This window comes from Parus major, chromosome 1 (assembly GCF_001522545.3).
Source record: "Parus major isolate Abel chromosome 1, Parus_major1.1, whole genome shotgun sequence".
Classification (NCBI taxonomy): Eukaryota; Metazoa; Chordata; class Aves; order Passeriformes; family Paridae; genus Parus; species Parus major.
This window is the reverse complement of record NC_031768.1, coordinates 89,577,311-89,595,580: the sequence shown is the minus strand read 5'-3', so window position 1 is coordinate 89,595,580 and position 18,270 is coordinate 89,577,311. Positions and strand designations below refer to the sequence as shown.

The window sequence follows — 18,270 nt, the reverse complement described above, 5'->3', positions numbered from 1 at the left end:
ACGGGTGGGGTGCAGGAAATGTCTAGCTCCAATTTGCAAGTTACTCCTTCTGTGACCTTATTCTGGCAAGCTACTCCTGTAAGTTTATAGGGATAATTCCTGCACATTTGGTATTTGTAAAGACAGCTGAAAATTGCGTCAAGAAAACCAACTATTTTAGACTTAACAGATTTTTACTTTGAGTGATTACAAAAAGCAGTTCTTCACTGCAGCTTTGTTTTAAGCCTCTAAGAATGGTTCTACCCACTGCTAACCACACTCTCCATACTCCTTCCTCATTCCATTAGAAGCAAAATAGGAGCTAATCATGTATGTGACCTGGATGGCCTCCTCAAGCACTTGTGTCTTGCTATGTTGCAGGTAAAATGCAGTCTGGGGTAAAGGGAGTAGGGTGGGCGAGAGTGTTAAGTTCTGATGCCAGCATTTTTCGTAAAAATTGAGGTAATCCAAAATGCCTTTGCACCAGTGGAGGTGAACTCAAGCCACACAGCACCAAGGAGCAAAAAAGTAAAAAAAAAAATAAAATAAAAAAGTCAGTGCATAACATGCTAGTTAATCACAGATGAGCAACTTGCACAGGCACTCCTTTAGTAGGTTTTAAACCAGGCATATATGCTCTCTTGAATAAGAATCAAATACAAAAGCCAAGTTCTGCAGGGACTGCAATTCCCTGCCCTTGGTACCCAGCTGGGCCAGCAGGACTGGGTTTGCTGCAGTGTGTGCTGTGCTGACTAACTTGTGTGGCAGGGAATCCTGACTAGAGGAGTCAAGGAGCTATGTACAGGAAGACCTGACTTTATTCCTACTTCCAGGTTATTGCAAAACAAACTGCAAAAGTTTTCACACGAGGCCTACAATGACAAAAAGAAAGGCTTTAGCTTAACACTGCTGGCAGAGAACCTGTACTGACCACCGTGTTACCAGCGTAGGGCCACCCGAAGAGGCAGCAGAAGCTGCTTTGTGCCTGCTGCCTGCAGAGCTTGGATTGCTGACCACAGCACACAGTGGATGCAATTATTACTCCCAAGTCACAGCCTGACCAGAACAAAATCCAGGACTGTCTCCAGTTAAAAAAAAAAAACAACCAAAAAATAAAAAAAGCCTTCTGGCTTCCCCCCACCTCCCCGCGGTAAGTAGCACAAATGTGTATGTCTTGAGGTAAACCCACAGAAGTGAAGTTGTTCTGTATTTAATGAGAGGTAAAATTACTGAGGTCTCCCTCATGCACCTTCAGAGTGATATTTTAACAAGTTTGATTTATCACAGCTTGAAATTTTAGTACTTCACTTTCAGCTGTGTTTTTCTCCTCAGTACAGCTCACATATAAGCCACTATACAGATTTTAAAAATAAAATCATTTTATTTCGTTACAGTAAAGCTGACATGCCCTTATATTGAGAAAATTAGTAGGCAGTCACACATCTGACATATGTAAAAGGAGTACTTGCTTGTCCACTGAAATGCCTCATTTTCAAGTCCTTGAAGCACTAACATGTTTCCTAAACACTGTTATGAACTGCTCAGCTGGCCTTTGGGCCTGGAATTAGTCAATTGGGGTAAGCAGTTCCCGAAGTCTGCCCTAACTGCTTCAAACCAGGAAGGGGGAAGAAAAAAAAAAAAATATATATATATATATATACTAGGAGGCCTCAAGTGGCCTTCCCCTGTAACGAGTGGTGACTAACACCACAGAGGTCCGTGCCCATCTCATCTCTATCATCTTGTGTTACATTTGCCTGGCTGCTGCCTTAAGGATGCAGTTTGAATTCAATTATTCCACTTCTAGCATTTCTCTCCTTTTTTTTCAAGGCTAGGCCTAGTAATTTGAAAAAATGTTTAAGTACATACCCGTACTCCTGAGGTGAAATGTCCTGTTCCTGACGAGTCCTAAAGATGATAATGCAGTGAAATAATCCAAACAGGGGGAGTCAATCCAAAAGAGAATAGTCCAGCAAGGAAAAATATAGCCAATATTATAAGAAATCCATGGTGTGGGGGACATAGTAAATGTTTATACAATTAGAAACTTTAAACATCAGTCTCCATAGCAGCAAGTCCAACTTCACCACAGTGTATGCCAAAAAATCGATTGTGCAATGGTGAGGCATAGTATAGAAACATTTCTATATGAAATTTATGTTCCAATGCCAGTGCATTTACTAAAAAAATAAAAAAAATTGAAATCAAAACTCTAACTTGAACTTAAAGGGTAATTGAAATTCCCATAATAAAGAATTTTCAGTCCTCGGTCCTGGATATAAACGTCCACAGAACCAAGTGGCCAGATTAGTTTGTCTCGAAAGATGCATCCCACTTGTAAATCTGTCCCAGACACACAATGTCAATTTTTGGATGGTTTTGGGTTTTTCTCAAAAAACCCCATATCCCTAGCAATTTGTAATTTGTGCTGAAGACAAAGTAAAAATCTGAGATCTATACTTTAAATTTGGATACTTTTAATTTGCGTGCACTACGAGTACCTCAGGCCGCCGCGGATTATTCTCCATTTTGGATTGACTTCCCCCTCCACTGGATTTTGTTTGCTGGCGTTATCTCTTTAGGATTCTTCAGGAACTGGACGTACCACCTCAGGAGTGCGGGTATGGACTGAATTTCTGTCTATTGCGGGTTTATTCCCCCTCATACCCGTCGCACCCATTACTTAAGAAATTTTTTTCTCCTCAATTTGTCCCCTCCCGCCTCCCTTTTTAATAAGGCCCTAAGAAATAAAAGCAAAGCCCTCTATGGTCTTTTAGCTCTTCCCATTCAGCAAAGTTCCCCCGGGAAAACTGCCCAATTCACCCACCGAGAACTACACGAGCAGCTGTCGCCCACGGCAATGGCTACGCCAGCACTTCCATGCCACGGGGCACCGACGCCAAAGCAATGCTGGGCTGATGCTCCGTGGCGGGAAGGGGCGGGAAGATGGACAGACAGTTGGACTTGTGAGCCGTGAAGCCCCTCGCACATACATCTCAGCAGGAGTTTTTAAATCTCTGTAGTTCTCAGTGAGGGAATCAATTTAGTAAATAATCCGCGGATTATTTTTAGTCTGCGGACTAAAATTTAGTGCACGGACTAAAATCCGGCCCATCGGAGCAAAGTCTGTCTCGGTCTAAAATACATTTGGGTGAAAGCAAAATTAAAAAAAAAGGAAAAAAAAAAAAAAAAACAAAGGAAAAAAAAAGGAAATAAAAAAGAGAAAGGAAAAAAAAAGAAAAAAAGCTAAGTGCACAAAGTGTTTGGGTAGACTAACATTTAGTATGCAGACTAAATACGGCCGGGCAAAAGGCACAGCAAGTCCACAAACAAAATAAAAACCAAAAATAAAACACTGACAGGAACTTTTAAAGCAATCAGATACTACCCCACCGGCGCAGCAATTCATTTTTCTAAAATGAAACAAGACCTTGTGTAAGGCTATTTGTCCACAGGAGGGACCGAAGGCTCAAGTTTTCATTTTAAAAAATGAACCTGTTTTGGAGATAAACAAATGCAAAAAAAAGGCTTTACATACAATATTCTTCAAGAAAAATTTGCACTTGAATAACTCAAAACCTCTTGTTTCTGCAAAGCAAATGAATTTCAGGCTGAGACCCAGGTTGCTGGTTTTTCTCTGGGGATTTTTTGGATGAGTTACAAAAATCTCTGGATGATCATGTCAAATGGAAATGCTGACTCATCCAAAGCCACAGCTTTTGGTGCTTTTATTGGTTTTTCCCTCCCCCTTTCAGATCCCAATAAATCTATACCTCACCAAAACGCTGAGGGACCAGTGCGAGTTGTTTCTTTGTTCAGACATGCTGGTGATGCTCAAATACCGACAGACCATAAGAGCGACTCAGCAAGGCCTGACACACTCCTCTCTCCTTCTTAAGTCGAACTGCTATCAATGCAAATTTTTTAATCTTACTCCCCCTTCATTTTTCTGGAACTACTTCTTCAACATTTCAGGTTTAAGTGCCCTGGTGCACTACACAGCTCTCATCCCCAAGAGACTTCAGTTCAGATGAAGGCTTTGTGCACTAGCAGAGCAGTAACATTTTATCTTACTAATTTGAAATAGTTCCTACCAGTGTAGTGGAGTTTACACCCCTTCTGAATTTTATTTTTCTGCACATATGGAAAGATGACAGAAAAAGGATGGAAAGCACAGAATTCTCCTATTTCACTTCACTCACATCAACATTCAGCTCTCAAATAAAACCACATGGGGCAAGAGCTAAGTATTGTTTTAACAGAATGGTTGCTCTGACTTTCAATTCATTGACATTCCTCAAACAAACTTTCCATGCACAACACGAGCTCCATCGTCTCGGCATAATTAAGCCCCAAAGCCAAAGCTTCACAATGTGACACCAAGGTGCTCTTCTAGCTAGTGTTTATTAAAAGACATGATTTCATGCCATCCACCACTGTGTGTTTTGCATGCAGATTGTGAATACTGCCCGCATGCTGTGCTACCTAAGAGAGCAGAGGCTTAGGAAAATGACATCTGTTGCTAACACATCAAGTTTGTGACACCATGGTTAAAAATTTCCTCACCAGCTTCAGACTCACACACTTTGCCAAGAACCACCCACACCACTGATTCAAGGCTGACAGTCTGTGCACATCCTTTTGGTTTGTAAGCACATTTTTTATTGCACATGAACATTAAGGTAAGAGAGAGATAGCTCCTCCCTTCAACCAAAAGCTTTTACTGTTTATAAGCCAAGTCATCAATGTACATCACAATCCTCAAACCAACTTTTAAAAAAGGCTATCATATAATACAAGTACTATGAAGCAGCATTTTGATCACTGAAGTTTAACACAATAAGGCTCATGAGAAACACAACACATACACAAACAAAAGGAGAGGGAAGACACACACGCAAGACGCAATGTACGCACTGAGCTCTACCTGACACAAAAAAACCCCAAGGCTGCATCTGAAGCTCTTGGGACTAGTCTTTTTCTAAACACCTGAGAATTTCAGCATGGGATTTCTGAAATATGCCATTTGGCTATTTTGAAGTCTGTAAAACTCATGTGATAAAAACGGATGATAAAAGATGTCCAGGAAAGAAACAATGGTGTTGGGAGATATTTTAAAATATATATAAGCCCCCCAACTTCTTTCTCTGATTAAATAATCCCTCTATCTTTTTTCTAAAAGAACCTCAGAAATAGTATATTGCCTGATTAGTCAAGAATTCCTGTCTGATGGCACTTAGGGGAAAATGAAGTAACAACAGAAGGGTTAAGTGGCTTACAAATGAGCCAACACAGAACTGGGAACAGGACCAGGAACCTGTCTTCAAAGCTACTTCTCCTTGAGACCACACACTTTTTACTGGGCTCCTTCCATTAAGGACCCTGTGGAGACAGAACGAGCTTGCATTTATTACCCAGTGCATGTGCTCTTTTTGTACCGAGCTCCAAAGGAAAGCAACAAAGCAAAGATGAACAAAATAGCTCCCCTTCTTCTAAAAGAGAACCCATAAAATGTACCTCAGCGCTCTCAACCTCGCTGGGACAGCTGCTATGAACGGCCTAGACAGATGTGTTGCAGTGGGATGGCTAAACAGAAGGTACTGCAGAAGACATGTTAAACGTAGCATTTGACTTCCGTACATCTGCACTGATGGAAATTCTTTCTTAATGTTGCATTAGTGCTCACTCATTTACTATTAGGCAGTACTTTCTTTGCTGCATACAAATTGGGCAGAGGCAGGGCAATTTACCATCCAGCAAACCTGGCTTCTTTTCTCAGCCATAATATTCTGCCCGAATAAGAGATTTACACTGTCAAAAATCATTGCTGCTGCAAAAGGAGCTGGCAAATATGAACTTGCCAGAAGAACTTTTTTTTTCTTTTAAGTTAGTCTCCAGCAGAGCTGTTTTCACTCTTTGCTTGTAAAGCAATTACACATCAAGCGAAAACTAGAGCTGTACTCCTTAGAAAGAGGTCAGGGCACAGTTTCACAACAGGCACAAATCAAGTCCAGTTCATGCTGGAAATAAGAGTTCTGCCATTTTGGACATGCAAGTCTGCCCTGGTTCCTTGTCTCAACATCTGCAGTATGGGCAGAATGGTCAGTCAGGTAAAGAAAATGGATCAAAATCCTGAAAATGTGTTGTTGAAGAGGTCTTAACTACCATGCAAAGCACAATATATTTCAGGAATATGCAGGTGGGAGGTGAAAAACTGACCTGACTCCACAATGAACCTAATGCCAATTATGGAACTGCAACCAAAGAAATATCTCATCCTCACTGCATCCTTGTTCCTCCACAAAACAGCAGACTTAAATCTCAGAAAAAAAAGTTTGCATTTTCATCTTGAATCCAAATCCAAGTCCACTTACAAGATTTTTGACAAAAGAGTTTTCACTTTCTTTTGTCATCAGTTATAATTAGAAGTGACAAAATGAGTTGTCTGTTTATCCATTTTACTGTTTGGTATTCTTCCTTGAATCTACAGTATGAGCAGTCACTTTGGAAGCATTACAAGCAAAACAATCTGCTTAAAAACTAGACAAGAACAAGGAGAGCAGGAGTAGGACGGGATGAAGACATAAAACCAATTCTGGAGGACGGAAAAACATGATCATCAGAGAGACCAGGCTCTACATCCCAGTCCCAGAGTGTGGGGAGGACAACAGACTGTCCTGCTATGAGCACAGAAATATTCAACACTCAAAGTAAAATGATTAGTATGGAAAAACATATATACAGAACACACATGCACACAAGAGAATATCAAGAATAAAATATAAGGCAAGTATTTTATAGTATTAGCAGAAATTACTTCATAATATAGGCAGAAATATGAATTTTAAAGTCAATATCCAAAGCTACACTTTTAGCACAACCAACTGTGGTTCTGCACAACTTCAGCTGCAGCCAGAATTGGCCAATACTTTCGGAAAAGTGCCAGAAGGGATGAGCTGGAGTCTGAAGACTCATCTTAGACACTCTTTTCCCATGCTATAACCATTTGGCTTCAAGACACAGACAAAAAAAAAAACAACACCCTGAACAGTATAAATAACAAAAAAGCCCCAGAACAAAAAGGAAGTGCTTACGAAGTTGGGAGGGATCCTGACCAAATCTCCCACAAGTTTATTGTGAAGGCAAAGTGATACAGAGAAAAGTCCTCATGTATTCATCCACAAGAGTGCACAACAGAGGGGCAGAGATGCTCAAAAGTAATCTAAACCTGACAGTTTTTCTCCCTGTCTCTTCCACTGTCAGGAAAATGACTCCTGTCTTTTTCCAACTCAACACTGACTTGGAAATTATTATTCAGGCGCCAGCTAAGTATAGATTTGAGGATGGTGAATAAAGCCATTCTCTTGAGTACACTCAAATTTATCTCACCAAAAGTATATTTTAAAAATGCCTGCATGCTTGAAAAATCCTGCAAGTACTTTCAGAACAGGAGAAACAAAGGCAACCAAGCCACAGCACAATGAAGAGACTAACATTTTGAAGAGCTGTCTGCAGCAGAAAATATTTCCATGTCTGTACAATGGAGACAAGGCAGAGGTTATGATTAGGTAAAGAAAACTGCCTTTGCTGTTACAACTTATATTGTTCTGCCATCATGAAACATGGGCATATATATGCATACATATCTTTCATTATCCTGACATACTGGCAAACATGTGGCAGTATCCTTAGGTGGAGAAAAGAAAAAAATCTGAAAGAGTAATTTTCCCCATACAGAAAGGGCTTAAATGATGTCATTCTATTACATTTACTACAGTCTTAAGGAGATCCTTTACTAGCTAGATGCAAGAGAAAAGGCAGGTTGTCACAGTTGGACATTTTATATATTTCTGGATGTTATACAGCCTTCGTTTTTCATTACCCCAGGTACCTAAGACCTGAAGGTAGCATCTGAGTAATGCCAGGATAAAGGGCAGCTGTAATGGGGCCATGGTAAGCAACACCAATCTACCATGAGCTTATGAAGAATGCCTTTAGACCTTCTGTTGCCTGCTTCACTGTCCCTGCCCCCTTCCAAAAGGGCCAAAAGATTCACAGAAAACTAATCACCAAAGCTGAACTTCAACAGCCTTGTGATTTACAGTCTTGCACTTGGTCCTGGATTTCCTCCTTGGCTTTCCAGTCACAGAGTTATATGGCAGAGATGAAGCTTAGTCAGAAGAACAAGAACAAGTATAAAGATTAGTAGCACAGATGAGACTTCACTTCTGAGAAGAAGAAAGGCTCAAGGAGTTGAGGTGGCTGAAAGACACAGAAGCAAAGATATGATCCAATAAAAACAAGAGCAGCAAATCTCCAGAAAGGGTAGCGACTTTTATTTTATGAACTGGCACCATTGGAAAAAATGGACTTGTTTTCCAACCCAGATATACCTATAGGTGTGTTTAAAAGCCTGCCTAATCTTTTCTGACTGTTGTAAGTCAGCCATATTCACACCCTTGAAAAACACTGCTGTTATAACAAGATGCCACTTACTTCACAGACCAAGGCAGACAAGCTGTTGGATGCACCTCCATGAATACAAAATATTCTATACAAAGAACATTTAAGTTACTAAACACAGTGGTATTCTGAAAGGGACCTCCCCCCGCCAAAGCACCAAAATGTTCTGGATTCCTCCTGTTGAGGCTAGGGATAGGTGACAGAGGAAAAGAAGAAGGAAGCCTTGTTTCTGCAGAATGGTTTGAGAGACTCCTGGAAAGTTCAGATTCTCTTTTCTTTCGCTAGCCAGGGACATGTTGAACTTCCATTATCAGGTGCCTCATGCGTGTAAACTGGCATAAAAACACACATAGCTGGCCAACACAAAACTATATTGGAGAAGAGAGAGGCCTCTGTAGGTTTTATAATGGGAGACTCCAATGCTTAAGTTACAAATTTACTTCAATCTCAAATTGTCAAGAAATTGAAAAATCAGTCTGAGAACAGTTTGCACTGCAAACTCATACTATTGCTGCAGCATAGAAAAATACTTTTTAGGGTGTTAGGTAGACTTCTCTCATAATTTAAGAAGGAAGGTATCAATACTGTATTAAGATAATATCAATCCATCTGTACTGAAAAACCTAAGATACATCTATGAAGTTAGGCTTCAAACATCCATAAAACTTGTGCTCAATATTCCAATTTTAGCCCAAAAGATATTGAATCTGAAAAATAATATTCCTTTATAGATTTGTCTGTCTTCAGAATTAAACAATTTCTCTGTATCTTTAAAAAACTCAGAATGTATTACATTGCACTATAGCACCAGCCACCATTCTTCTTCACAAGTAGCTAACAGCAAGCGTAGCAGATTACACACCATCACAGCAATAATGAATAGGAAAGTAACATATCCCTGCCTCCCAGAAATGCCTAAGAGCAGACCAGAACCAGATATATCCAATTCAAGCCAGCACCACAGAATTTCAGATGCAACCTGTAGATAGTACAGCTTCCAAAGAAAATTCTTAATTACATTCTATACACACTTTTTCAGACCAAGAAAGTTCCCTGAAAACAAGACCTTATTTTCCTATAGATTACTGCCCTGGAAACAACTAGTTCCACGCTGCACAGAAACATGCACTGGGCACCTCGACTGCCTGAAACTAATTCCAGGCAGGGCCTACAAACCCAACTTTAACAAATAACTGTGTTCTATTAAACAGCACAAAACAAGGAGAATGCTCTTGCATCTAAGAGCTTACAGCAGGGAGTGACTATATTCTCCGTAGTTCTCTTTCAAACATGCTGAAAGTAGCTACCTAGAAGTTATTTCACACGTACAAAGAAAAAAAAACCCAAAAAACTGTCTGCTGAGTCCTCTGTTCATAACTACTCGACAAAAATAACCACCTTCAATCGTTATCTTCAGTAATTCTTCAACTTAGATGGCAAAGATTTGTCCTGAAGCTGCAAGTTCGAGTCCTGTTAGCAACTAGCTGTAGCTGCCTAGTTACATACAGTTGTAACAAAAACCCACAAACAACTGACACCATTATCACTTTCACTTCTTCAGTCACTCCTGTTTTTACAAAGCCAAAGCTCTGAAGAGGTTTTTGTTACTATTCAATTCTAAGATAGAGAAGCTCTGAGAGGATTGCCTATGCCCACTGACATGTCATCAGATATTATATCAATGCAACTGTGTAAGAAGAACCAATTCTATATAATATTATTACTTAAATCTATCATGCCTCAACATGCTCAAAATGTTGAAAGGAAAGGATCTTGAGAAGTAATACAGTGAGAAGATAAGAAGATAAGCATCATTACCAGCATCATGCTGGATAATCCATTTTTTAAATTTAGCATTTGTATAATAAGTACAGATCTCATAAATTAAGTCTCATGTAACCCAATTGTAATAAACCGGTTTAAATGCTATTCTACACCCAGCTGACACCAGGAAGGGCTGTAAGAAGAATGACTTGGGAATGAGAAGCTATGCTGCAAGCACAACTCTCCAAAACTAATTGTGACCTAATGGAGAATGCAGATTTGATCTTCTGGCAAGCTCAACTCACTTCTTAATTTCACTTGTGATCCTCTACAACAACCAAAAACCCATTCTTTATAAATAGAAGGAAGTTTCAGTCTTTTTGTGAAATTTCTATTTGCTAAAAGTTGTGTTCTAAAAGACCTCAAGTGCATACAGATGATTTGTAAGACTCTTTAAGCTAAGCTAAGCATTTAAGCTAACTATGCAACTCAACTTCATGTCCTACAGTACAGCTCTGCACTTCTACTCCACTGTGTATTAATTTAACCTCCCCTAATCCAAACACCTTCAATACAAGAATTCAGATGTGAATCTAATATTCAGTGCTACAAGGTTTTTGAGCTTATTCTTGTGACTTTTACCAGGATACAATTCACAACTGAAGAAACCACTCCCAGGGATTTCATCTGCTCTAATTTTTTTCCCCTCAGTAACCTAAGGTATAAAAAAGCCTTGCTGCATTTACTAACGTCCCATATTATTATACATCACTTAACCAACACACAGAAGGTAACTCTGATATGGAAATGCAAACGATGGACTAGTGGGGAAAAGGTACATAACTCATTGGAGAATCTATCACAAAACCAGTGATGTACAGTATGCTCTGGCATGTACCTGTCAGGTACATGGCCTGCTATCAATCAGCTCTAATTAGTTTATTCAGCATTTCTACTGCCATAGAGTGTTTGGTCCAAAAGAATCTGCCCTGGACATGCACTCAGCTAGGCATGCAACCCTTCCACACATAGATATTACTTTCTTAGCAGAAGGAAACCTGAGTGCTGAGATAGGACGGAAATACACTGTGACTATAACAGACATCTCTAAACCAGCAAGATGAAATGTTAACTACCCAGGCTTCAGTTGTCTGAGACTCAATATTTAACTTATTCCACACCCAAGAGGCTAACTGACTGCTACTCTGTCCCAAGTCAAATATTCATTATTTCTTGATATATGGAAGACCAATTAATTGAGCAGCAATATATTTGTTTCATTGCTAGCAGTTTTCTTTGGTCACAGAGGTAATAATATTGCCTATGTGTACTGCATTGGTGTCTCCCTATGAAAGCTAGATAACAAGAAATCTTAAGAGGTAACTCCAAGAAAAAACATCTCCACTCAACAGCACACCTACAGAAGTACAAACAGAGTATTATCTATGAGAGAAGCATTTAAGAAAGTGACTGTCAGCCCTCATCAACACCATTTAACAGCACAAAAGTGCCACATACATACTAGAACACTTTCCTCATTTCTATGTGACTTTTGTATCAGCTGATAGCATAACAGTATGTAGAATACTGCAATCTGCTTCTAACACACACACACCCCATTATAAAAAAAAACAAAACAAAACAAAAAACAACCCACCTATAGGCAACCCCCAGACCAACAGATATTAATGTGTACTGCTTCAGTATCTCCTTCTCCTCAGCTTCATCAAAAGTTTGCAGGTCCCCAGCTTAGTTAAAGGCACCCAGTTTAGACTGAAAGCCACCAAATCACTGAACAAACTGAACAACTTGAATTTTTACTTTCAGCCCACATCTTTATTATTCAGATCATATAGACTCACCTTAGTCCATGGATGTGCCTTAATCTGAGGAAATTTGAATTCAGTATAGTTTGGATTCATTTCTCTAATTTGCTCCCTTGTAGGCGTTCCCAGAACCTATATAGGAGAGAAAGAAAAAGAAAAATTGCTTGGATATGCTTCATATGGAATTAAGACTGAAGTATAACCTATCAGACATTGAGACAACTGAAGTCCATCTATGTAACTACTAAGTTAATATAAACAACACAACTTTTGCACCCAGGAGAGGGAAGTCCTGTTTCTGGGCACCCTCCTCCAGAGGACCACTGTCCAGAGTAAAAAATGTGTTGCACTCTGTGCTGCTGCCACTTGGCCAGCAACTAAGAACTTGGCAACACTAAGAAGAGGCTGGTTGTTTCTTCATTCCCTCACACCACAAGGCTTTTATACACACTAATGAGATATCCCCACCTCCCAAGCTTTCTCTGCTTCAGGCTGAACAGTGCCAGCTCTTGCAATTTCTCCTCATATGACAGATGCTCCAGTGCCTTAATCACCTCTGTGGCCCTTGCTCCAACATCAGTGGTCTCTTGCTGGAAATTCAGTTCATGCTAAAAGCCCAGTATCAAAAATTTAATTATCTTATAGAGATTTTCCACAAAATTAAAACATCTCTCTCAAACTTAGCAGTATTTTGGTGGGGTAGAGGGTTCACTTTAATTAGGTTTATATAGATCAGTACTACCAAACACATTCAGGAATTGCAGTTCACTGCATATGGTTGATTAAGGATCAGACAAGTAGCACAGACTATTTTACAAGTCACAAACAGCAGTCCTCTGACAAGCTTAAAAGATCAGCCAGCTACTGCTGAGCATCTCCTGCTCTCCCTGCAAACAAAACCGTGTGGGTTTGGGTGGTGCTTCCTCATCTCGATATTTCCACATAGAGGACAGACTTCATTTAAATCTAACTTGGAAGTATCTAAAAGGCAAACCATCTCTGGTTTACCTTCAGCAAGCTGTACTTCTTATTCCCAGAATCTGCACAATGTTATTTATGGATGCAAATGAGTGTATGAGAAATAACTAACAGTTGCACATCTCTTGGTAGGGGTGGGTATATTTTGAAAGGATTTCAGAAATCCCTTGAGGGAATAAGCCTGACAATATGGCATCACTGCTTTCTTTTCAGTTAGCACCAAGTGTGAGAGAGCCATTGTCTTCTAGCTATATATAAAAATTTCAAAGTATCTTCAAGTAATCCCATTGTTTTCTGCTTGCACCCAGCTCTGGGTACCTTTTTTGCTGAGGGAAGGGGAGATGGCAGAAGGACGGAGTCACTCCTCTATGCTGGGCTCAGGTTTATTTATAGGAAACCTGTAGTGGCACTATTTTGGCCCCATGACAAATCCCTCCGTACAACGTAGTGAAATGTTATCACCTCATCTCATCAGACTGCACTGTCACCATCACGCAACAAATGATCACACGATGTTGGCACTCTACCTTGCTGCTTGACAAAGAAATATCTGGTTACAAAATCTGTGTACATTTTCATTCTGTTGGAAGAACGAAAATTACAAAAATGCACTCCAGAAAGTCAGGTAAGGAGGTAAAAGACCAAGGTAACTGCTGTTTGTGTAATTTGTGGAACAGAGAAACTATCATCAGGTATTATGAACAAAACTTGGAATCTCTTTGCTATTTAAAATAAGAGTTGCACAACACAAAAAAGTCCTACCCACAAAGCTACCTTTTAAACAAAGAGCAGCAGCAGAGAAAATAAACTCTGTAACTTGTTCAGACAGCTGGATAACAAATTTGACCAACAAATTGTTTAAAATGAACAATAATGTTTTGTAGATCACATTGCTCATGAAGATTTAAAACCCACCTAATTCTAAAAGTCAAGGGTTACTCTCAGAGATGCCAGCAGATTTTTTTTTTGTGCATGTTTGAAAACACTGTTTTTGCTTAGGGGGTAAAAAAAAAATGTTTGCAGATTCCATATATTTTGCTCAACTTTCAAAGGAAAAAAGAATTGAAAGGAAAATGTGTCCTCCTCCTGCTGATTTTCAGTCTGACACCCACCAGAGTATCAGCCACCCAGCTGCCAGCCCTGCCAGGATGGTGCTGCTCTCAAAGCTTTGATGACCATCAGTCTCAAACCTTTCCGGTTCTAAAAGATGAGGTGATTTCACACCCCTAAATGATATTTTCATCCCAATTCAGGATAAAAGTGATTTTTAAAACCTTGGAAGTTTTTTTTGATTACTTAAATTAATTTTCTGAAAAATGATAGGCACCTTCTATTGCTCTCTCATCTTTTCTAAAAGCTAAGTTTTCAGGCCTCTCTAGCATAAACAATACTTTTTAAAAAGCATGTTTACCTTCTTTACCCTTTTTCTCCTCAAAAAATTTCTTCGATATCTTTTCTAAGAAGCAGCGAGTAGATTTATTTTTAATATAACCCAGATATATCAAACTGGCTTTGTTGCCAAGGCTGCTCAGAACAGGAGCCTACACAGTGCAAGCATATTTGAAGACCACCTATAGCATCAGAGGCCTCAGATTAGATAAGCAAGGGCAATTTAATGGAAGAACCCACAGACAATGTCTACTCATACATTTCACTAGAAGCACAGCTGTAACTCCAGATGATGGAGAGAGCAACTCCTAAACTCAAGTACAGGCACCTAAGCAACAGCACTTAAGGTTTCATGAATGCTTAGAAAAGAAGGTACTGAAGAGGATCATGGTAGCTGAAAGAAAGGATTGTCTCACCTTTCAGCTACATAGCAGCCTTTGACACATGAAATAACTGTACAAAAGGAAAAGTGATTACTAGTAGCTACACAGTATCTTTATATTTACTTTGTTCTCCTGTGACTGTAAAACCAGATTGCACTTCCAATTTGTACTAACCCTAACCCAACCCAATCACAAAGCAACTCACCCCAAAATCCAACCAAAACCTGGAAGGAGAAGTAGTTTGGAAAGAAGAATACAAGTTTTAAAGACTGTGTCAAATTCAAGTTACAAATTAGAATATTGGGATGAATAAAGTGATAAACTGTAAAACTGTACCAGTACTTGACATATCTTGAAGAGGTCCTGTAGTGGATCTCTCCTCACCCCCCAACATACCAATTCTGTTTGCTACACAATTTGAAACTGTAACTCACTGATTCATACCTAATTTTCAGTATATTAGGAATAACTTCAAGTAACCTTGGTAACAGAAATCACTTAAGCTGCTGCAAAAATTGGTAAAAATTTTTCTTTTGAGAAAGAAGTATGAATTACTGTACTCATTTTTGACAGAATTACTTCATGAAACAGCTGCTTTTGCTGTATCAACTCTGAAAATATTAGGGAGCAGATGTACCTTGGAGAGCTTTCACAGAATCACAGAATGGTTGAGACTGGGAGAGATCTCTGGAGGTCATCTGGTCCAAACCCCCTACACAAGCAGCATTGTCAAAAGTCAGTCACCCAAGACCATATCCAGGTTCTGAACATCTCCAAGGATGGAAACTCTACAACCTCTCTGCGCAAACTGTTCCAGTGTTTGACCACTCTCACAGCAAAAACTGGTTTGTGTTCAGATGGAATTTCATGTGCTCTAATTTGTGCACATTCTTCTTGTCCTGTCATGGGATGCCAAAGAAAAGAGACTGGCTCCCTCTTTGAACCGTCTCTTCACGTACTCTGTACACTAGTAGGATCCTCACTGATCTTCAAAAAGTCAGGGAGCTTTTAGGAAATACAGGGTCCAATACTGAATTATTCAGGTCAATGCAGATTGGCACATACTATTCTATTTCCTGGGGAGTCTTATGGAAAGTGATTTTATCAAGGAAAAAGCTGAATTTTTTTTCTTTTCTATTTAATACTTGGAAAACAAGAAGAGAACCAAAGTAATTACTGCAATAATAAAAATACAGTTATCTGATGGAATCAACTGCAACTAGAAATAAGAGTCAACTTTCAAATGAATAAAGGGGAGGTCTATGTGAGACTACAAAGCATTTTCCTGCAAGTGAAGATGCCAGATCAACTAGTTTTGGTCTTCATTACCGACTGTCATCATCATCTCTTAAATAAATATAAAGAAGCATTATCTACTAAGATTAACTAAAGAATACACTTGCTGAGAAGCAGACATTGCTCTAATTCTCCTAGGACAAAAATTGAACACAACAGGTTTCACAGTATATTCTGTCAAGTTTTTTCCTTTACATAAATCTCTAATGGCTCAAGCTTCCCAAAACATTTTTATTCCAAAACAGGGTTCGTGAAGGTAGGGTAATGGTATGTATCTCCTGCAGTTAGAGAAAAGCTACAATAAAGAAAGACTTACAAAATGTCATCCTACCAAACAAGAAGGGGGAATTTATGAACCTGGAATAAGCCCTGAACTTGAATAAAGATTTTCAGTTTATGTTCTTATAACCAACTTTTATAGGAGGAAAAGATGGATTATTCAGCTCCAAAAGACACTTCAGCTACACCTCACTACCAAGACAGCTGCTGCCCACACCTGCTTCACTATGCAAAACTGCGCTGAGTCATTTATGACCAAACCCACACTGTTGCAACAGCAGAGGAAAAGGAAACTGCAAGAGTTTCAACAAATCCCAGTGGAATAATGGCCCTTTATGACAACCATTGTTACTGCTGAACATTTGCCAAAATGTAATCAGTTAGAAGCGTAGGGACCTTGGTTAGAAACAAGGGTTCAGAAGCTCCAGCTGGTAGTAACCGAACTAGAGAGTGTGATAACTTAAATCAGAAACCTCTAGAAAGCCATGGTTGCAGTGGTATAGTGGTCTCCCCTGGGAAAACTGTGCAAGTCTATGAGGAAACATATTCCTAAAAGTCTGATGTTTATGGCCTACCAGATGGCATAATTAATACTTCTGTAAACATGACTGCACTTCTTCAGCATAAAGTTGTGAGAGGTGTGCCAATAGTTATTAAAACCATTCACACTGTAGCATCTCAAGCAGTTGACATGGCTTGAGATAATACTTCAAGAGGTCTGTGGTAGAAAGTAAAATAAACTTACCTGCTTTATATACACTTCATTCCAAAAACATTTTCTTGTCAAACAGTGAAAGCCAACTAAATATAGATTTTTTTTTTCTATTCATAACATGAAAGGAGCTATACATCAGGAATAGGAAGAAACCCATTGTCACCGCTGACATGAATATAATTGCCCATCAACTTTTTATACTGCCTGCCTGCAAGCACTGGAAGTGATGAATTAAGTGAGGCACAGGAACAGCCAAGTTGTGATGTGGGGGGACATCAGGGAAAAAAATGCCAGGAGACTTCCCTGAGGGCTGAGGACAGAACCCACGTGAAAGCCCAAGTCAGATGCAGGCAGGTCATCAGCACAGGACCACATCCAATAAAATGAAACACTCTCCTATGGCTTACTCTCTCGGAAGAGAAAGCTCCTCTCTGCCCATTAACTACTCTGACTGGATTTATTTTATTGCAAAAATCGAGCCCAAAATAGTACCTTGACATTTGAGCATGAGCCATATATTATAATTGCAGTCTATACTTAGCATTAGGCGCAGTAAAACTGTCAAGAGCCCAAAAAGTTACACATGAATAGGATTCCTGATACTATTGAACTTGCTTTTTCATACATTTTTTCCCCCGTGCCTCCCCTTACACAGGGAACTATGGGAAGATTTTATTATTCCTCTTAAATTACCATGAAATGCCAGTTTTGGTGCAAGGAATAATCACAGTGCAGTGGCAACCAAAAAACTCAAAGCAAACACCACCCCACCCCCATAACCCCCACTTCTTTCCTGCAGTTTTCACAAGTTGGTTGATTCATCTTATACTCTAAATAGCAGCAGATGGAGAAAATATTTCCGGTAAAGAAAACACCAGGCAGATTGGCTGATGCTGTCCTCCCCATGTCCCAGGGCTGCTCAGAAAATTATTGCTGCTTCTTTCGTTTGACAGATTTTTTATTTTTTATTTTTTTGTTTCTGCTTTTGAGAGGAGTAGGGGGAAGGTACTAAACAGAAACTTTGAGATCATTCTCTTGGAAACAAACCCATTACCCTTCTGAGATTCACTTCCTGCAACAGGAATAAAGAATAACCGCTGTCTGCAGGAACTGTTTTAGTTTGGAAAACGTATGCCAGCCAGTTTTACCTTGATGGCTCTGGAATCCTGTAGAGCTTGTGGGGCCAGGAATGTCAACA

General features: G+C 39.5%; 1 protein-coding gene across 2 annotated transcripts in view; it reads right to left on the bottom strand.

Annotated features, from left to right (window-relative positions):
- The window catches only part of GSK3B (glycogen synthase kinase 3 beta), a 148,198-nt gene that overhangs the window by 18,598 nt on the left and 111,330 nt on the right, over positions 1-18,270 (bottom strand). The window contains exons 8-9 of one of the 2 annotated variants that reach the window (XM_015629537.2): positions 12,069-12,164; positions 1,849-1,887 (exon numbers count right to left, since the gene is read on the bottom strand). In XM_015629537.2, the coding sequence (XP_015485023.1) occupies positions 1,849-1,887; positions 12,069-12,164 (135 nt within the window). The remainder of the gene's footprint in view (positions 1-1,848; positions 1,888-12,068; positions 12,165-18,270) is intronic. The other variant, XM_015629543.2, reaches the window with a different exon arrangement.